Source organism: Chionomys nivalis, chromosome 6 (genome assembly GCF_950005125.1).
Source record: "Chionomys nivalis chromosome 6, mChiNiv1.1, whole genome shotgun sequence".
NCBI classification, from domain to species: Eukaryota; Metazoa; Chordata; class Mammalia; order Rodentia; family Cricetidae; genus Chionomys; species Chionomys nivalis.
The window spans coordinates 91,391,952-91,413,750 of record NC_080091.1 but is presented as its reverse complement, the minus strand read 5'-3'; the positions used below and the strand labels follow the sequence as shown (position 1 = coordinate 91,413,750).

The window sequence follows — 21,799 nt, the reverse complement described above, 5'->3', positions numbered from 1 at the left end:
ACTAGTTTTCCCCCTGAAAGCCCTGTCGTCTACTGAAGAATCAGCTTCATTATACCTTTGCCCTTCTGTACACCTCTAATTCCCTCTTCACAGAACTTATCTGGGTGGTTAGCATTTCTCATTTATATAACTGCAGAGCGTACACACTATATAAGCCTCTGTGTAGCATAAGTTTCCTTTTTATTTATTTTTTCATAAGTTTCTTACTAATAAATTTAGTAGAAATATTTACCGGCACGGGTGGTGCATAACTAAAATGCAATACAAACTTTAGTGAATGAATTGAGTTATATGACCCGAGTCCAGGTCTTTGTCTTGTTTGCCCTCCGTGGTTTCTTTATTTGCCTTCTCCCTGCATTGGGAATGTGGCTTCCCACTCTGTATTCCTCAGTTGGTCTTCTCCTGTGCCTAGGACATCTCAAATCAGGAAAGCTTGGTTGGATGCAAGCGTCCTCACAATCAACTGATGACAAACCGTGCTTCTAGTCTAAACTATAGCAAAGCCTTCCATCTGGACGGGAGCTCCTTTGATTTTAATTTTTTTCTCTGGAAGTATTTGTGTGAATTCTAGCTAGGAACCAATCTGTTTTGTGATCAAGCTGCTATTGCAAGGTGAGGTGGCAAGCCGGCCTCAGATAAAGGGGTGATGTCAGACCACTGAACTCTGAAAACAGTGTCTGCCACACGTGTCATGAAGCAAAAACACCAAAACCCAGTCCAAAGCAGCTCACAAAGTTGATAGGATATTCTCTGGAGCTCCGCCTGAGGCACAGCCACTGTGTCCCTCCTTTTTTAAAAAAAGAAGTACATGGCAGGGTTCAGTTTGCACGATGTACAGGAAGATAGAAACTGCACTTTCCTGGAATTATGCACAAGGGAATAATTGGAGGTAATCTTTGGGGATAAAAGGTATTTTTGTAGACAACAAGTTCCGTACCTTTTCAAAAGATATTGTGGGCCATAAAGGACACTGAGAGTTTCATATTAAACCTGGAACAAGTTATGGAAGAGATTTTTATCATTCCTATGACTGCATTGGCATTAAAAAGGGAACATAACAGTTTTACTATAGTGCGCACTCTGTGCAAGACTATCAACCTTTAATAGACTTGTAAAATGGGAGTGCAACCTTTTCACTATTCCGCGTCCTCACTGCATGAATCCACTCTACCATCTCACCTCGGACAGACGCCCCAGGGCCTGAGCCATGGTTCTATGTGCAGGAAGAACATTCAAACTCAGGCTTTTCCCTGACTCTGCAGGTTGCCAGGACTTAACACTCCTGCCTCTCATGTTGCTGAGCCTTCTCCCAACTGCACACCTCGAGTCTGCAGACTTCTGCTGTTCTGAGGACATTCTAACTTTATCACTACAGTCTTCATTTGATGCTAAAAAAAAAAAAAAAAAGGTCAGGCCGGGCGGTGGTGGCGCACGCCTTTAATCCCAGCACTCGGGAGGCAGAGGCAGGTGGATCTCTGTGAGTTCGAGACCATCCTGGTCTACAGAGCTAATTCCAGGACAGGCTCCAAAACCACAGAGAAACCCTGTCTCGAAAAAACAAAACAAAACAAAACAAAAAAACCCAAACAAACAAACAAAAAAAAAGGTCAGCATCAATATTCTCTAGTGTTTATAACCATCTGTTCTCACGTGATCACAATACTGTTTTCAGCATCATTAGCGTTTCTACTTTCCCAACCCACCTAGACTATATGTTTTATTTTCACTTTATCCTTATGAGTATAGCCAGGTTGCTGGATTAATCTGGGGTATCCACTGTCTGGCACATCAAACTCAGCCTTATGGGGTGTTCCTGTCATGTGTTTGTTTACTCCACCTTTCTGTCGCAACACTCAATATAGTCAATTTTGAAAAGAGAAACAAACAGAAATTATTGGGAATAAGGATGACAGTGGAAGATGGACCCTACAAAGGACATAGAACATTATGTAGGAAGAACAACCTAGGCAAGACACAAAGCAGGTTGAACTTGACGCTTCTGTGAAAGCTGCATCACCCATTATAGAATGTCACCGTAAATCCGTGGACCAGCTGCCAATTAACACTGAGAAACTCTCCAGCCAACGAGCTAGCTACTTGAACAGTGGCCGACAATTTCTATTTCTTATAAAAAGACCATTTAAAAATTGCCTGAGGGGGGTTGTCTATAAGGCCAGTGTTTTAGGAAGTCCCAGTAGGGAAAGCTAAAACCACCCAACCGTGTCAGTTTTTGACCCATTCTGCAGATTTTATGTATGTCAGGAAAGTATGAGCATTTTCTAAAATTAAAGATAACTAAGAGTGAAGTGCACATTCTCTTCACAAGTCATGAAGGGTAAGGCACTGGGAAAAGTCATGGAGAGAAAGGAACCACTAAAACCAGGTGGCCAAGTCCACATACAACAAACATTGTGGCAAGCCCCCAGCAACATAATACTACATTGTATCAAAGCAACCAGAATGTAATTCAAAGACATCTTCACTCGAACAACTAGATCCTGGCAACACAGCATGGAGTGAAGCTCTATTTTCTCTAGAAGGCAATTAGTAAATTGCTCACATTCTGCTGCTAAAATAATACATTGACATGAACAGATGGATTTTTTTTAATCTGCAAATGAAAAATATTACGAATCACTGACATTGATTTAACTTCTACCAAGTAAACGAGAGCTACAAACTATGAGGTGCTTTTCTATAATTAAACACTTAATTAAATTCACATTTGTTGGGCTCCTGTTTCTTCCCACTTAATTCTAAATGTGTATACATTCTAACTACTTAGAACACAGTTCACACTACGAGGGCCTTCTGTGACGGATAGATGGCACTGAACTAGTTAATTGAGCTCTCCGTGTTGTTGCCCCCGTTCCCCATAGCACGCGGTACTCTGTGATAGGAAATCATGTGAGCTAGGCCTTGTGTCAGGACAGATGGAGGCAACAGCTGAGCGAGATGCAGCCAGTTCACATGCTCGTGAGAACAGGACACGCCATACTTAAAAGAATTCTTGGGAACATTTAGTCTGGAAACCAGAATTTAAGGGAAGCAAAGAGGAGAGAAGAAAATAAAGATGCTTTTTTTGCCTTCCCAGTCCCTTCACAGTGCCTTTGTCTATCCTGTGGAAGAAGGCCACCCATGACCAGCGTGCAGACTGCAATAAGTACTTGGGAAATGGACTGATTTCCCAACTTATGGATAATGACTATGATAATGAACTCTGGAACTGAACACTGAGCAGTTGACTACTGAGGAAGTTATTCTCTCTCTAAGTCTAAATTGGTTATTTTTAAATCTACTTTTGAATACATGGGAGACAATTTTAATCCAATTTTCATAAAATTCCAAAAACAAGCTGAGAGATGATTATGAAACTAATTATCTTCATCAAATCTGCAAACGGGACCTCACTCTTCAAAACTAAAAGCCACCCATTGGTAGGCCTTCTCTACATGTAGTGGTATGTCTAGCTGCAAATATATAGAAAAAAACTCATTGTAGGTTTTCCAGACTTAGATTCTAAGTAATAAAAATGACTTAAAGGAGCTAAAGAAAAACAAGGGATGCTTTCATGACTCTATAAGAGTGGGTGCACATCCCAAACTTTATGTAATTTCTTGTGATAGCTAGACTTGAAAACTTGACACACAGACTACTGGAGTTATCTGAAAGGAAGGAAACTCCATTGCGAAAATGTCCCCATGAGATTCAGCTGTAGGGCATTCTCTCAGTTAGCGATCAGTGGGGGAGGACCCAGCCCATGGTCGTTGGTGTCATCCACAGACTGGTGGTCCTGGGTTCTATATGAAAGCAGGCTGAGTAAGCCAGTAAGCATCACCCCTCTATGGCCTCTGCATCAGCTCCTGCCTGCAAGTTCCTCCCCTGCTTGAGGTCCTGCCCTAATGTCCTTAATGATAAACTGTGCCTTAGAAATGTAAGTTGAACCAACACTTTCCTCCCCAACTTGCTTTTCTTTGTGCTGTTTCTCATTGCAGCAACAAAATCTGTCAATAAGATATAAGGTCATCTCAGAGAAATGCCGGGCAGTCTTCTAGTGAAACGGAAAAGGCATTTTCTACCAACATAAACAGAAACTCATTTTTTTATTTTAGTGAAATGGGATCTCAGTTTCCATGTTACAGTCCATCATGGAAGGAAGTGAGAGCAGGAACTGGAATATGAACTTCAAACTGAACCCATAAAGGACATTGCTTGCTGGTTTGTTTCCCAGGTTCATGCTTAGCTGGCTTTCTCGTAACATGAGACTACCTGCTACCTACAGAGGCCATCCTGTATCCATGCAGAAACCAGACAATACTGCATAGACACACCTGGAGATTATCTAACTCAGTGTAAGTAGTGTAGGTCTGTTACGTTTTCACCCATCCCAGCTCCAGTTTCCAAATTAACCTTCAGTTTGGGGAAAGAATAAGCAAGCTCAGTGTGGTAGTTTTAAAGAAAACAGCCCTCAAAGAGAGTGGCACTATTAGGAAGTATGGCCTTGTTGGAAAATGTGTGTCACTGTTGGGGCAGGCTTTGAGGTCTCTTTTTCTCCAGCTTCCCTCTGTTTAGCCTCAAGAGGCCCAGTGTAATTTCCTGAGCTTAACTTGAGTTGGTGTGAGGCCTAGTGTAACTTCCTGAGCCTAGCTAGAGTTCAGAGACCTATCTCTGGCTACTTGACCCAGACCTGCCTCCATCCAGCCACCTCTAGCATGGCAGAATATTATTGGCCCTTGTGCCTTGTCTTGGCCCATCTCGGGCTTCTTGACCCCATCTCAACCCTATATAAGTCTCTGCTTGATACCATTAAACGAAATCCTGCTTTGACAGACTCCTTACTCAGTGTGTTTCTCCCTGGTGCCCAGGGGGACGGCTGAGTCACGACACTCACCATCCCTTTCAGCCCCAGGGAGAGTCCAGTGGGTCGGGCTCTGCCCCCGCTCTTTCTGCCAGAGAACCTGGCATTCCTCCTGATGTTTACCTTTACTCCCCCACCCTCCTACACTTTAATGCATAAGACCTACAGAAATCTTTAATAAGTTTCCTACCCTTGGCAATTTTCCCTGCCCTGAAGGTTTCCATAAAACAAAATCGTGTTCCAAAAGAATAGTTTGGTTTTATGTTTCTCTTGAGTTCCCTTCTTGCAAGTCATGAGCTGTAGCTCACCATCTCTTCCTCAACTTATGGCTGATCCAGGTCCTCAAAGGATATGTGCACAGGGATGCAGCATAAAAGTTTCCCTCTGTCTAACAGAGTAGATATATTCAAGAATCGGGTGATGTCCCTCCAACAAGACACAAGGAAGGTAGCGCGATACATTGCCCAAAAGTCTGCTGTGACAGATGTATAAAGACTATGGAATTTGCAGTCTGTTAGTTCAAAATAATGCACTTGATTCTTAACACCAGGCAATGTAAGTGAGGGTATATATCAGCAGAAACAACAAAAAGACCAACACGTTAAGTGTGTCTGAAAACTCCATCATTTTTTATAATCATCTCGAAACTATAGCATACTTTGCAATCTCTTGCCCAGCAGGTCTTTTGTACTTGATATCTGTTCCTAATACCAAAAGATGGCAAAGTATAGCATACAATTGTTATCATAGACATGGTGAAGGCAACCAGAGCATCAAGAAAATGCATGACCTTTGTGACTGCCAAGCTTTGTACTGAGCACTCTGACAGAGGTAGACACACACGGCAAGAAACTTTGCTAACGAAGGAGACTGAGCCAAGTACAGATGAAAACGGATGCCACTAGCAAAGAGAAATGCAGGAATTTCAACTTTAAGTATTTCCCAGAACACAAGGGCCATGGAAAAACATGCACTTTGTGTAACAGTATGTAATATGTGTGTCTACAGAGGAGATCTAGAACACCGCCCCCCCCCCAAAAAAATGGGGCTAAAGAGATGGCTCAGAAGGGTAACAGCAATTGTTGCTCTTGCAGAGCACCAGGGTTCAATAGCTAGCGCCCACATGATGGTTTAAAACCATTTCCAGTTCCAGATGGTTCAGCGCCCTCTTCTGGCACTGCACACACATGGGCCACAGACAAGCAGGCAAACCACTCATAGGCATAATATTAAAAATACATAAATTTTAAAAGTCCTTCTGTGTATGTGTTGCTTTTATTGGTTAATGAATAAAACTACTTTGTCCTATGGCAGGGCAGAATAGAGTAAGATGCAAATTCCAAGCAGACAGAGGAGGAAAGAAAGTGGAATTAGGAAGACTCCATGTAGCCACAGGAAGAAACAGACACCTGGGAACCTTACCAGTAAACCATGAGCCTCATGGTAAAATAAAAATAATAGAAATGGATTAATTCAAGATGTAAGAGCTAGCTAGGAATACTCTAGAGTCATTGTCCAGGCAGTGTTGCAACTAATATAGTTTCTGTGTGATTATTTCGGGTCTGGGCAGCCAGGAATGGACAAGCAGTCTCACAAAATACCAGTCATACACGGATATAAGTATGGTCTTTCAGCTCTGTGTAGTCTTAAGGATATAGACTAGTTTAAGGACAACGGAAGCTCAAATGACAGAGCTTTTGTCAGTTGCTCTGAACGTTATTTGAGAAATTATAATCCACACAGCTGTCACTTCCAACTGTACTGCTACACAAGATAGGTGTGTTATTGAGCTTGGCATGCAAAATTTATAACTGACAACCTCATAGGAAGATGTTTAATATTTACTCAGAGGATAACAAAATATTTCTATTGTTTCCTTTTTGATTTTTGTATTTGGGAAATTATCACAAATGTGAGGTATCTAATACACTGATTAGTGGACCAGTGCATTAAATGTTGCTCTATTTCTTTCTATTTTTCCAGAACCACTGTGTCCTTGAACAATTCCTCTTTCCTTTCATACAGGTTTTGTTGTTTTCTTCTCTTTACTTCCCAGCAATGATTCCTTTCCTTCTCATTGTCTTTCATCTTGTGTCAAATGTGCCTTGCCCACATGTCCCCACAAAGAATCCTATTTTCCTACTGCTCATCTTTGAATGTCTTCTTTGCCTGGTGCCCTGTGTGCCACTTGGAAGCCATTTGAGCTTGGCATTTTTTCACAATTCTTATCCATTTATCTGGATTACTGGGACACATCTGAGCTTATCTTGCACGCAGGCTTCCATTGCTAACATAAGGTGAATCACTTCGGTGACACACCTCTGTAGAGAGTCGTCACTCTGACTGTAATGATGGGACTCCTACGTGCAATGCAGAACGCATGGCTGACTGTTCTTCCAACACGCTTAAGATTTGTTTCTTGCTAGTTGTGACCTCTGCAATACACTTCAGAGAGTAATAAACTACTCTTGCCCTGGGGTCAGCGTTCACTGCAACGTTTGTAGATGGAAGACAGTTTTACAGTTATGCAGCCAGTGACTTCACTTGCTTGTTCTTCTCTGTCTTAACTGGTTCCTTTACTAACTAAATCCTCAGGCTATACTGGATTCTTAAATTTTGCCCATCTTGTCTTCTTGCTATCTATACCCTATGATGACTATATTGAGAAAAGATCTAGGTATATTTTTTCATCCTACAAAGGATAAACTGTTAGAAATAAATTTATCATTGATATTATCCTAATGTTCTGTTATAGATACTAAGTAACTGTGTCTTTTATAGGCAGCATAATTACAAGTGAATTACAAACGCAGACTTTATGACTCTAATTAAACTGGAGGCCATGATCCATTAAAAACAGATTAAGCACATGAAATCAGTTGTAAGGAAAAATAAACATGACACAGGCTTAGAACTTTCAAAATAAATGATTAGCAATGTCAATTTATGTTTTGCTGACACGTTTACAGGAGCCTGAAGCATTTTCTTTCATCAGAAATTTCTTAAATTTCATCAAAAAATTCATTCCTCTCCTTTTTTATTTTATTCTACTTTGTGAATATCTTTAAAAGTTTTTAAGTATGAAAGACTGGAAGAGAGTTTGGGTTTGGGTCTTAAGGATATCGACTAGTTTAAGGACAATGGAAGCTCAAACATATTTCAGTGAAAGGACTGTATTTTTTAAGAATCAAACCAAGTTACTAAAATAAATCTGAAATCAATTAAGACACCAATATCATGGTAAAACTGCTCAGGTGAACACAGTTTAGGAAAATGTCACACAAGATGATTAAGCTCCTTTTTTACTGCTGGGGGAATCAGGGCTAGAATTTCCTGGAAACTTCTGAACACTAAACTTGCTTCTCACATACAGAAAGAAGAGAGGAGTGGATGGGGTTGAACTGAGCACCCGTGGCTCCAGCAAACACTTAGAGAGCACAAAGGAGACTTAAGCAAAGCAAGTCTGTCTTTAAGCAAGAATGCCTTAAGACAGTGTCAGATGATACAGAGCAACTTCAGGCTTTAGATGATACAGAGCAACTTCAGCCTTTAGATGATACAGAGCAACTTCAGCCTTTAGATGATACAGAGCAAATTCAGCCACAAAGGCTGAAGTGCTGCACTGGTGATGCAAGCTAGCCTCAGTGTTCAAATACTTTAAGAACATGCTGTCATCTTCAGGGAAAGGCAATGTTGCTGATAGATGCAGTTGCAAATGGTACAGAAAGAAAATTCCCATCAGGAGGTCTACAGAGCTCACACAAACAATATCTATGCAACAACTCCCCACACAGAAACAGAGGTAAAGGCCGGGAGGTGGTGGGTGGTGCGCGCCTTTAATCCCAGCACTCGGGAGGCAGAGGCAGGCGGATCTCTGGGAGTTCGAGGCCAGCCTCGTCTAGAAGAGCTAGTTCCAGGACAGGAACCAAAAACTACGGAGAAACCCTGTCTCAAAAATCAAAAAAAAAAAAAAAAAAAAAAAAAAAGAAACAGAGGTAAAGATGTAAGAACCAACACACAGAGAAGGTAGTAGGTGGTTGAAAATATTGTACATGTAGTTGTAAAGTCACTAGTGGTCCTAGGAAAACCTTCCTAACTGAATCATTCTTAAGCACCGTGCTATGCCAAGGTAGTATTCCCACCAACGTGAGTTCTTTTTTGCATCCAGAGAGGCTGACAGTTAATCACACTGGAGCAGACCTAAGTGTGAATTCAAATAGTGTCCAATCCAACACCATTTACAGAAATTCTTGGAAAGTTACGAACTGTCAGGGGATCTGATAAAGGCCCTTGATGTGGGAGTTACAGAAGGCCTGTGTGGGCTCATGGGCTGTGAGTTTTACTCTGTTTGTGCTGCTCACTGTGGGTGGTTTACGCCGAGTTCTTACCGCCTCCACTTCCGCGGGGTCGTACCAAACGTTGATATACGGGTGCTGTAAGGCATCGTCCACCGATATCCTCTTAGCTGGATCAATCACTAGCATCTTTGATAACAAATCCCTGGCTTGGCTGGCTGAAATGACAAATGAGAACGGCGATTCCTAAGATTTTCATTTTGGCAACGACGTTTATTGTTTGGGGAATAAAACAGCAAAGCAGCATCCTATTAATCGCCAGAGAACTCCCTGTGGCTAAAAGAAGTGCAGCTTCTAGTTTTCTTTGTCTCAAAGCCTAAAGTATCATTTTGAGAGCTCTGTGAGGGTTATATGTTGTGAATATTTGAGTTTAATTGTTCATTCAGAATTATAAATAGAATTTATCAGCTATGAAGTTTGAATAAGTGAAGAAACTTTCGTGGGTATTCTGTAAGGATGCTAGGGGTGGGACAAAGGGCATGGGAAATACAAAATGCATGTTGCATCTGCAGAAACGCACAGCTCAGATACAGGGGTGAGGGTAGGACGTCATTCAGTGTGCTTCCGTGTTCTCATACACAAAGTGGGATCAGCAGAATTCATAGCATTCACACTGAACTTGCGAATCAGCATCGTTCAGATTTCTTAGATCTGATAAAAACAATCTGCAGAGTGAAAGTGGTAAAAATCACCTCGTTTAACCACGAAATTTTGTTATAGCGTCCTGTGTTCATCAGACATTTAAATAGGTGGAATCAGGTGGCTAGTGCCTAAAGGAAGTCCCACGCCATGGCTGATGGTAATGAACATCTCCATATTATATACAAGGCAGCAAGGTGAGTTGTGTGGCTGGGCAGGGTGACATACATGTGACCATGTCCCTGTGTGTGCAGTCTCACCAGCACATATGTGATGGTGCACATACGTGAAACTCAGCACAGCCTTGGGTACTGTTCTTCAAGCACTATTGAACCTCTTTTGTTTCTTTTGAGAAAGCATGGAACTTTGACGGACTGCCTCCACCTCCTCGACACTGGGATGACCAAGGCATACACAACTCGGTTTTTATGACATGGCTTCTGGGAATCCAGCTCAGGTCCATATGCTTGCACACAAGCATTTTCACCTACTGAGCTGAAGGCCCAGCCCTGAGGCCAGTTTAATTTTTAGTCTCTAAAGCATGTGAAATTTTACGTGAAGTACTTTCTTAATAAGAATAAGTAATATTGGTTTAAGATATTATTAAGATAATATTAAGAGTTCATTTGTAGTGTGATAAAATATTTACATGTAAAATTTTTACATCAATTGTTTGTTATTAAGTGTTCAGAATAAGGCAACTGTGTTAATGGTAAGAATTTACTGATAGCATATTTAAATAAACAACATAAAAAGTTAGGAAATAGCCATTCTCATAGGCTACCACTGTGATCTCTCCCACTGTCTACTTTGGATGAAATTCAACTGCCTGACATTCTTTTTTACTTAACTTTGCTAAAACAACAACTAAGATGTAGGAAACTATTCTCACCTATATATCTGTGTCTATTTCCTTTAGTTTATAATGTTTTATATTAATATGAAACTTTATTCATTAAAGGATATTTTATCTATTGGCAATTTTTTTCTGATGAATACTGTTTTCTTAATTGATTAGCATTCTTTTCAAAGAAAACTTTGAAGTTCACAAGAATCCCAGAATTGCACAAAGACTTACATACTAATTCAAATTTTAAGATTATTTTATGACCAATGTTCTAACAGACTTCGTTAAAAGGCCTTTTTGATCTGAAGCTGATTTTATCCTCAGATTCATGTGTCCTGCAGACACCAGAGTCTGCTCTAAAGACCATCTGTATTTCTGTTCTTAGAAAGGGCACGGGATGGAATGGTTCCTTGTTGGGAAGGGAGTGACCTCTGCCAGCAGCAGAGCATCTACCAGAAACCGTTGTCTGCACCATATGTGGCAAACGCAGAGAATGTCTCCAGTGCCATGGCCTTCAACTTGCAGACATGCTGCTTTCCCAGAGTCACCACAAATTTTCCCTTGATCGTTTGCACATTGTGATACTTCATTAGTGTTGCCCAGTCTTGTATTAGAATCACAACTATATTAAATAGCTAATAATTTACAAAACAATATAACTAAACTCTTATGAAGTTGGATTTACATCACGAAGCATGCTATTGTTATGAGTTTGCTGTCAGGGGTTCCTTTCTCCCTCTTGGCCTGTCAGCTATCAGATCCAGAGGGCAAGGGGCAGTAACAGTGACAGAAAGCTTTGTATACAGCTCATGAGCACAAAAGGAGACAGTCCTCTGGGAGACAGACTTCAGCGAATCAGCTCAACTTTATTCCAGTTGGGGGAGCCTGGGGACAAGCCCTAATTTGCATTAAGAGACATGTTCCATCACAAGGTTTTGTATGTGACAGTAGGGTCCTATCAAAATGGCTAAATGGCGTGTGGGTCTTCAGGGGAAGTGTGTTTGCAGGGAAGTGTGTCAAGAGTCACCCTTGAGATAACTCAGGCATCCTGGGCCTGGAGACATCCTCCAGGTAAGACTGGGTAGAGAGCAGGAAGCTCTGCTGGGGAGGGAGGCAGTTTTCCTGGTGCTGAGCTTAGAGAAAGTCACCAGGCTAGGGTAGACTGTGACCTCCACCAGCCAACAGTGTCCTCCACCAGTTTGCCTGCAAGCATTTGTACGACGGGTAAATAGCTTGAATAGCTCAGTGAGAGTCTTGCTGTCTCCACAGGGTTAGACCATCGGTGTCTTCACGGGGTTGTTTCTGTCTGCTCTGGTTGTTTGTATAAGAATGTTCTCTATAGGCCCGCATATCTGATGCTGAGCCCTCAGAAGTGGCACTACTTGAGAAGGATTAGGAGGTGTGGCTTTGTTGGAGCAAGTAGGGGTAGGCTTTATATGTTTCAAAAGGCCAAGCGAGGTCCTATATAGCCTTTCCTCTTCCTGACACCTATGGATCAAGATGTAGAACTCTCACCTACTCCTCCAGCACCGTGTCTGTCTGTATGCTGCCATACTTTCTGCCATGAGGATAATGGACTGAACCTCTAGAACTATTAATCAGCCCCAATTAAATGTTTTCTTTTATAGGCGTTGTCATGGTCACGATGTCTCTGCACAGCTATAGAACAGAGACTGTGTCTACAGCCATACCACCCTGAAGGCGCCTGATCTTGTCTGCTCTCGGAAGCTAAGCAGGGTCGGGCCTGGTGAGTACTTGGATGGGAGAACAGTGACTGAAATACCTACTATCCTGATTAGCATTCTGAAGGCATTCATGCTGAGATATCCTTTAGGCAGTTCGTTCTCTGTATGGGTAGTGTTGGCAGCTTTGGAAATGTCACCCAGAGACTATGCTGCACGATGATGCAGACTATCTCAAATCCCTCACGAATAAATCTGGAAGTGATAACAAGATCCCGAACAACAAAGCACTGCATTTTAATTCCTCTGTTCCATTGACGTTTATCTCAGTTATTTAAATTAAACCTATACATCAAACCCATAGATAATTGCCTGCTCTGCACACTTAGGGTACACCCCTGCAAGCATGCATCTACCTTGTGTTTTGATAGTAAAATTTTTAATGCAAGATTGTATTATATGTGGCAGTTATTAACTAGAGTCTGTTGAAAATGCTTAACAAAATATTAAGTCAATTAAACCTCTCCTAAATTCTTTACCATCATTAAAAAAATCAGTAGTTAGCTGGTTGTCCAGCAGCAAGTGAAGGCCCAGAGGCAGAGTCTGACTCCAGACAGATAGAAGGGACCAGACTTGAAAAGAAAGAAACGTGTAGGTAAAATCTAATCTATTACTCTGTAATTGAGAAATAGTGGTAAAACTCCATAAAATATAAAGGTACTAAAGCACCTATGTCTGTGTCTACAAGAATTTACAGATAAAGATCTGTGTTAAAAAATTTTTTTCTAGGAAATAAAAAAAGATTGAAGATGTGTTTTCAAAGTACAAACGCTGATCTTTTAAATGTACATTTCAAAAAATTGGTTTCAAGATTCTAAACCCAGATAAAGGAGTTAACCAAGACAGATTATTGTCGGAATCACCTCCTCTTGCATCAATGCCGGTCAAGGGAAGACCTAACAGGTGCCTTTTTGTGGTTGGCAAGCTGGGCCTGGTGCTCACCTTTAAGTTTATTGTGCTCGGAGTCGGCTGGGAAGAGGGAATCAGGAAAGAGCTTTGGGAAGGTGAGTCCTGCATACTTGGGCCGATTCTCCACGTAGTTTCTGACTGTGGGCTGCAATTTCTTCATGAATTCTGGACACGGAGTTCCTAGTTGCTCAATGACTTTGTTCCACTGGTCAATATCTGGGGAGGAAATGGTTAAGGGAAAAGAAGTGCAGACCCAGTGCTCTCCGCTTTCTGTCACCTGTCACTGGGGCTGAGCCCTTCAGCATGGCTGGAATTTCACTAAGCAACACAGGACAAAGGGTGAAATCAAAACTGACAGCCTGCCCATGAACGCTCTTGGAATTATAAGTCAAATTTTGGAACTTGTGTGCTTTTAGAGAACTACTATTATTTAACAGAAGCAGGATTGGGAAGTGGTCTCTGCTTTATAAAAATAAAAATATTATTCAAATATAACAGGGCAAAGCAGCACTTATATAATCATGATTATGGTAAAATATACAAGGATAAATCGCAAGACATTCTCTCTTGTTTGTAAGAATTCAAAGATTCAAATAATACACGAAAAACACCTTAATAAAATAGAATTTTAATAATCATGTGATTTAGAGTTAAAATTATCTCATTTCATTATAGGATTTTATCCTAAGGTTACCTCAGTCATTTTTATTTTTAGAATAGTAAGCATACAAATACCTTAAATAGTATTTATTGGCCGGGCAGTGGTGGCACACACCTTTAATCCCAGCACTTGGGAGGCAGAGACAGGCGGATCTCTGGGAGTTCGAGGCCAGCCTGGTCTACAAGACCTAGTTTCAGGACGGGCACCAAAGCTACAGAGAAACCCTGTCTCGAAAAAAAAATAATAATAATATTTATTTATGTTTTCCCTAAATTGCCTTTAAGATATTTTTGTTCCTTTTCTAAAAAATGAGGAAATTTCATTGACAATGTTTTCTACATATAATCATCACATTTGGGGTCATCGTGCTAACACTGTTTGGCCGTGTATATTTGTGGAATACATTGCAAAGTTTTGATGTGCATATACATTTGTGAACTGCTCAAGTGTCTGTCTTTTCAAATTTGTATTATGCATTCATGACATTTATATCTTTTTCTGGAACGCTGTGTGAAACATGCAGGACTTTTGTGTCACCCGCAGCCAGTCTGTCTGTCTGCCGTCGTCCCTCTGTCTGTCTGTCACTGTCCCTCTCTATAGTCACTGTCTGTCACGGTCCCTCTGTCTGTCACTGTCCCTCTGTCTGTCACTCTCCCTCTGTCTGTCACTGTCCCTCTGTCTGTCACGGTCCCTCTGTCTGTCACGGTTCCTCTGTCTACCTGTAATTAGCACTGAGTGATCAATGCACAGCCCTTCCCTACATCCCTCCCAACCTCTTGTACTGAGTGGTTCAGATTTTCTTCTCATTTCTCATTAGTGTCTGATGTGTCAGACCTCGAGAATGACGGACAGGGCAGGCTCTAAAGGATCAAACAGGATTGAGTCTTGCAGATTTGCACTAACTCCATCTCCAGCCCCCTATCCTTTCGCTGTCATTTCCTTCCTACTACAGTAACACACGGCCCTTCAAAGACTTTAACATAATGCTAACTAATTAAGGTGTGTAAGGCCCTTCCTTTTTGCTATTCAAGAGTTGAACCAAAAAGTCTGGCCTGGTAAAAGAAGAAACTGTATTTAACATAAATATAAACTGCAAATGAGAGGCAGGCATTCAAACAAAAATAAAAGCAACTTAACTGCAAATTTCTACCTCGCTTACAACCTGGATGAATAACAGTTATTATAATAAAAACTACAAATTGCTGTGGACTGTCTGGAAATGAAATGCAGGTGGAAGAGTGCAGGTGCATTCCGTAGCGTGGAAATAGCAAGAATGAGGTGCATTCCCTAGCAGGGAAATAGCAAGAATGAACCAAGTACAAAGGTCAGTGAAACTCCACTGGCCATTGTGGGTGTCACAGAGTACAGATGGGAATCAGAATTATTGGAAATAAAGAAATTCACTATGCAGGACTGCTTAGTCACTCTCCTGCAAAAACTCATGTTAAGTCTAAGGCTAAAGATAACATATAAGTAGATAGGATAGATGATAGGTAGATAGGTAGTTAGGTAGATAGATACATGACAGACAGACAGACAGACAGATGGGTGGATGACAGATCTCAGTACTTAGAATAATGTTCATGGAGTTTAAAGCCCAGTTATTACTGTAAACATGAAAAGAGACTTTCTCTACTGTGACTGGGTTACCACGCCATGCCAAGCTGTCATTGACTCATGACTCAACCTTGCTCTAAATTCTAAAGAGTAAGGATTAATACCATGTTTAAAAGAGGCCAAGTTTCTAGATTTTCTACAAAGAAGTCATTTTAACATGTTTGGTAAAATATCATCAACCCATTATTTTATTCTAATTTTGTTCAACTAGAGTCATGAAAGTATTCAATAAAAACCTCCAACACAGAATTGTGTCTTTTTATTTATTTGTTGGTGTTTCTTTGCAGGAATTTTTTGTAGCTCAGCTCAGCATCAGACTTGCAGAGTGGCTCTCAAGCCCGACATTCTTCCTGTCTCTTCCTGGTTAGTGCTGGGATTCTAAATGGCCATACCCTACCCATAACTTAATGCATCCAAAGAAGCAGACAATTCTATGGGATTTTTGATTAAAAAAAAAATTAAGGCAAGTCACATATCCTGGAATTCAAAAAATAATTTGAGTCTCTAACAGCACTGGGTGAGTTTTACTACCCAAGACTGTTTTTAAAAAAAGCATCATTCAGGACCTAGAGAAACAGGAAGAATCAAGACTGTGTCAGCGAGGTTGTTAAACAGTCTTGCAACAAATTCTGGGCGGAACCCTCTTTAAGACAGAGTGCCTTTGCTCAACACACCCCTTTCAAGCCCTTTCCTTCTACAAATGTCTGGGTCTAGACAAGAAGGATGTGTTTCCTCGCGTTCAAGTCAGTGTTTGTGAAGAAAACAGGCATCTGGAGCTAACGTGATAGGAGGAGCTGACTCACTTTGGTCTGAAGTTCGTGATGTGATTTACCAGGGGCGTGTCCCTCCCAGAGCATCTCAGTGTGTTTGTCTCAATCTTTACCAGGGGCGTGTCCCTCCGGGAGCATCTCTAGTGTGCTTGTCACGGTTTTTCATATCAACAATTTTCCACTAAAATTGTTGCAAACTATATTTTGAGGAAAATTAAGGTGAAATTTCAAATAAAATGGTCAAATTGCTACCTCGATTTGTACTTTTAAACATAAAAGAATGAACTGGTATTAGATGCTGGCATCATATGATGCATCCTTTATAAAGTAATTGTTAATATCATTTGATGAAGGCACAGTGTTGAGGCATTTGCACGCTTTGCAGAAGAAGGAAGTGGATACTCTAGTCTCATCCTGCACAGCAAACGAAGAGTGCTAAATGTATGTACTTCTATATCAGATCTGTCATTTCAGAAAATGCCACCCTGAGATAAATTATCTAAGGCCTTGAATATTAACAGGAAAATGACACTTAATAAAAATTATGACAGCAAATTTCCTCATCTAATTCTAAATTCACTGCAGATTAAATGGAGTGGCATTGCAAATCCTTTGCTCTTGGGAGTAAATGAGATCCTTTGCAAAGGTGACTGGTCGCTACTAAGGACTTTCCTGAGTGGTACCATCCCAGGGAAATGGAGCAGAGTACACTTAAGGGATGAGGGATGAGCCGCTGGAGCCAGAAGGCTGCCAGCTTTTCTGGCTGACTGAGAACTCAGACTCTAAGTGCTACTTAGTGTCCCAGATTGGAGAACTTTCTAAGGCACGTTCCCTGATGAATGGACTGATGTAAAATGCCTTCTGCTTTCTGGTTATTTGGGTTATAATTGTGAATGAAATTTATGCTCTGCCATTTCTGCCTTCAGAAGACTCTTAAAGAGCTTTCTGGGAGCCAGGGAATGGTGGTGCATGCCTTTACTCTTAGTACTCAGGAGGCAGAAGCAGGCAAATCTCTGTGAGTCCAAGGCCAGCCTAGTCTACAGAGCAAGTTCTGGACAGGGAAATCCTGTCTCAGAAAGCCTTTAAAAAAAAAAAAAAAGAGCTCTCTGGGGATTTTGCCCTGCCATGCAGTTTGAATTACTCTTTTGTTTTCTTCTGTCTTTGATTATTCTGTTACTACACATGGTATTTCTAGAGTTGATATTGACATGCCTAATGATTTACTATCTTAGACCCGCTATTCAGTCGTCAGTTGAAAATGCTAAAGCCTCCATTGGCAACTTCAAAACCACCAACATTTCTCTCCCAATTCTTTGCTCATCTCCTAAAGAAGGCATTGTCACCTGCGATATCTATCCTGGAAAGTTCCAGAAGAAGCCATTTTATCTCTAACTAGCCGCTGCATAGGCGTGGGGTCGGGTACGGCTTGGTGGCTTTGGCTCAGCTCTGGAGGACAGAATGTCAGCTGATACGGTCTCCAAGGGAAGTGAAATGAGGGGAGAGCCCATGTGCTGTGAATTCAGTATCATAATATGAAGTCATGTTCACACACTCAAATACTCACACTGTAGAAAACTTAAAAAAACTCCCTGTAACCCTAACAAACACCACTTAACTTAGGGTTCAAAGACTTAGGTCTGCGCTGGTTATCACAGAGAAACACCAGCGATAACTGCTTCTCAGTAGTCCTGCAGCTGCCTTTAGGGAAGTCCTAGCCGGGAATATACCAACACTCTTCAGTGAGTTACCAAACCATGATGTGAGAAGGCTTGGCTGTGCTTCTGAGCTCATGGTACAGGACATAATGTAGGATCCAGCCATGACAAGCTCAAGAGAGGCCTGAGTCTCAGTAGTTTGCCCTGGTTCCAAGAAAGACCACAAACTGAGACCACCCAGGACCAGACCCTCCAAAGGAAATTCCTAATGTTCCAACCATTGTAGATGGGATCACCTGCCAGCACACATACATCGCTTTTCACCAGGACACCCCTGGACAAATGTCAGCCACTCAGGGGTCCTGAACCTTAGAAATCCCTCACCCCCACCTTTGCTACTACAAAACCCAACCCCAACTGAGATCGGGGCTCTCTGCTTACTCCAATATGTTCGACACACAGAAAGACCTAGTTTGCAAACTTATGTAAGAATAAAAGAAAGCTCTTTACTTTTACATACAGGACTCAGTCTCCTTGTTGGTTTTGGGGGAACTCTGTGATCTGGGCATAACACGTAACAGGTTCCAATTCTTGAAAAGATCACCTGATAGCTCTTGGTCATAGCACCCTTACCCGTCCAGTTCTCTGGAAATAAGTCAGAGAAAGGAAAAGTTTTAGACTTTCTCTCTTTCACATGTCACTATCTTAAAAATGGGGATGCGACCGTCAGGACTCCTGAGCTCCTGTGGAGGGAAGACTGGTCCAGAGGACAGAGGCTGTACTGTCCGTGAGGCCAGCTGAGGACAGCACAGGCGTCTCCACACACCACACAGTGAGCCCAGCTTGTTTCATAATTATATCTCTCCATAATAAAATTCGATCTTGAAAGCACTTTTACATATGAGGACATTGATAAGATCAGGGTAGAAACACACACACATATACACGATAGTCTTCTGTAATGTTGGTGGTGTTTGAGTTGTTTTATTCCTCTAAAAACATTTAAGTTTGGACCCGGAGATGCAGCTCAGGGGTAAATTATCTGCATGGTGTGTGCGAGGCTTTGTATGGGAAGAACAGTTTTTAGCTGTGTTACTTTTCATTTGGGAATATGTTTTTCTGTCTCAAAAATAATTTTCTTATAACATAAAACATGAAGAAATGTTTAAGGCACAATTCATTAACAGCATGTTCCTTAGGAGCGAACACAGGAGGTAGTGTGGTCAGACAGGGTGGACAATCTTGAGCCTGACTCAGTGGCTCAGTGAGGATGGACCTCCGGGGTCTGCTGTCGGACATGCGATGCTTGCGGTTTTCACTATTATTGGTTTTTCTTATAAATCTATGATTGTAATCTCTCTTTAAAAATCAAAAGCAGACAAGAATTACATTTTCTAAAGTGTATTAATATACGTAGCAGAAGCAACATTTTTTAAGCTACTGAAGGTTGGCCTCCTAGCCTCCTCTTCTGGATAGGCTCTCCAGGAGACCGTTCTTAACCTCCCGTGGCAGCATTCACTCTCTGACATAAATGGCAGCGTCCTCCGGGTGCAGCGTTCTGGCTTCACAAACAAAGGTCTGTCTTATCTGCATGTGGTTGCAGGTTTAGCATCTACATTTAGAGGTGAGGAAGCTCAAAGCCCCGTTCACATTTGTGACATCATTAAGACCAATAGTTTCACTTACCACACTGACTCTATCTAAGGTAGGCGGCAGGACACTGTGCTCCATCCTGGACACATCTCTGGAAGGCCACATTCATTTCTGGGTGTGACTGTGTATGCCGGATTGTTAACAGGGGACAATCAAATTTCTGTGAGGTCAGGAAAACAGAGCTAGGGCAACAGTTCAAGTGTAGAGCTTGCTAGCGTGCACAGGCCCTGGGTCAATCCCTCGCAACATATAAACCAGGCAGTGTGGGGCATACCTGTGAGCTGAGCCCTTGGGAAGTAGAAACAGGAGGATGAGAAGTCCATGCAGAATTTGAACTGAACAATGTGTTCAAGGCCAGCCTGGATTACATGTGACCCTGTTGAAAAGTATATGCCAAATGACATTGGTAAAGATTTTTATATTTAAACTTAAGGAGGAAAGCAATCTCCAGCTTCCAGCCTAGCATACCAATTGTATCAAATAAATATCCAATGTTAAGCCCTGAAATTATACATATAAGTAACATTATACAGGTATCTGCAGGTTGTGTGTATGCATTTAGGTGTGTGTGTGTGTGTGTGTGGTGTATGTGTAACAACAATTAATAAAAAGAGACCATGAATTTGAACAAGAGCAAAGAGTGGTTCACGGGAGGGTTTGAAGGAAGGAAAGGGAAAAGGAAAATGATGTGATTATACTATAATCTCAAAATTAAAATAATTAGGATTATAGAAAAAAGACTTTCCCCTGTTTTCCCTGGTACTGGAGTTATAGACAGTTGTGGGTGCTGGGAATGGGACCAGCGTTCTCTGCAAGAGCAGCCAGTGCTCTTAGCCTCTGAACCATCTGTTCCTCCTCTGAAGCTAAACTCCTATTGGTCTGTACAGAGTTAAAAACATTAAAATGGAATGAGAGTCATTTAATATATATTCTAAAAATCTATTTATAAAATAGTCACAACTTTAAGAACTATTGACTGTCTGATTTCTAAACTTTCCGCTAAAGACAGTATGTTGTATTCTTTGTCATATAAAGAGCATGAAAGTTTGATTAAAGTCCCATTTTCTGTGTGACTATATCCAAATGATGTGCACAGCTGATATGGAAGGGCTTATAGAAATCGTTTGAGAACGTGTTTACTGACTTTTAAAACAGTATGACTTTGTAATGTATTAAACAGGTCATATCTGAGGGATTCATCATCTCCGGCTCCATTTTAAAGCCCCCTTTAATAGATTTCAGTGTCATTTTTCCTCCTCAAACAGGTTATCTCTGATAAGGAATACCTACTAAGGTAAACAGCACATTCTGCACCTGAAAGGCAAACTCCATCACAGTCAGTGGTTATAACGTGCATCTAAAAGACTAACTTAAAATACACCAATGTGCTTGAACAGGTAACTGGTTCCCCCATGAAATTTATGGGTTTGTCTCAAGATACTTAGAAAAAAAAAATCAAGATCAAAGCCTCACATTAGGTCTGTATGGTGTGATCTTGGGACACCACAGTGGCCTTAAGAATTGTCCACTAGGGGTTTTGACATTCAGATTAAACAGTGAGGCAGAAGCCACTTCTCCCAAGGAAGGATTTTAATAATTCCAGGCTGTGTTCGCTAACTCACTGGGGAATCTTGCAGTGTGCTACAATCGGCCGTGGAACCATCAGTCTAGCCTTCAGGTGGCAAACATTGCTTTAATCCGCAGGAATTCAACTCAAATGAATTTCTGGAAGAACAAAGAACATACTGACTAACTCAAATTTATTCCCAAACATTAAGAAAAAAGTAGCTGACTCATGGGGAATGAGAGAAATTCTAGTTTTTGGTTCTTTTTGGAAATATGAAATAGTCTTATTTTGAGCAAGTGCAATATATCTTCAAAACAGAGTTAATAATGGCACTAATTTATAAACACCATTTAATAAAATGCATTAATAGAAACAGAATAGCAATATACGCAGAAAGATTTTTAAAATCAGAGTGTCATATTTTAAGGTCAGAGAAAAGAATTTTAGCAAAAATGAAAACAGTTTATCTTTTTATTTATTGGTGGTGTTTTATATGCTGTGTATTCAGTATAGGTGTATGTGTATG

General features: G+C 41.1%; 1 protein-coding gene across 4 annotated transcripts in view; it reads right to left on the bottom strand.

Moving 5' to 3' along the window:
• Positions 1 to 21,799, bottom strand: part of Mapk10 (mitogen-activated protein kinase 10) — a 272,339-nt gene that overhangs the window by 35,816 nt on the left and 214,724 nt on the right. For all 4 annotated transcript variants that reach the window (XM_057771356.1, XM_057771353.1, XM_057771355.1 and 1 more), the window contains 2 exons: positions 13,384 to 13,566; positions 9,247 to 9,371 (listed from right to left, as the gene is read on the bottom strand). In XM_057771356.1, the coding sequence (XP_057627339.1) occupies positions 9,247 to 9,371; positions 13,384 to 13,566 (308 nt within the window). The remainder of the gene's footprint in view (positions 1 to 9,246; positions 9,372 to 13,383; positions 13,567 to 21,799) is intronic.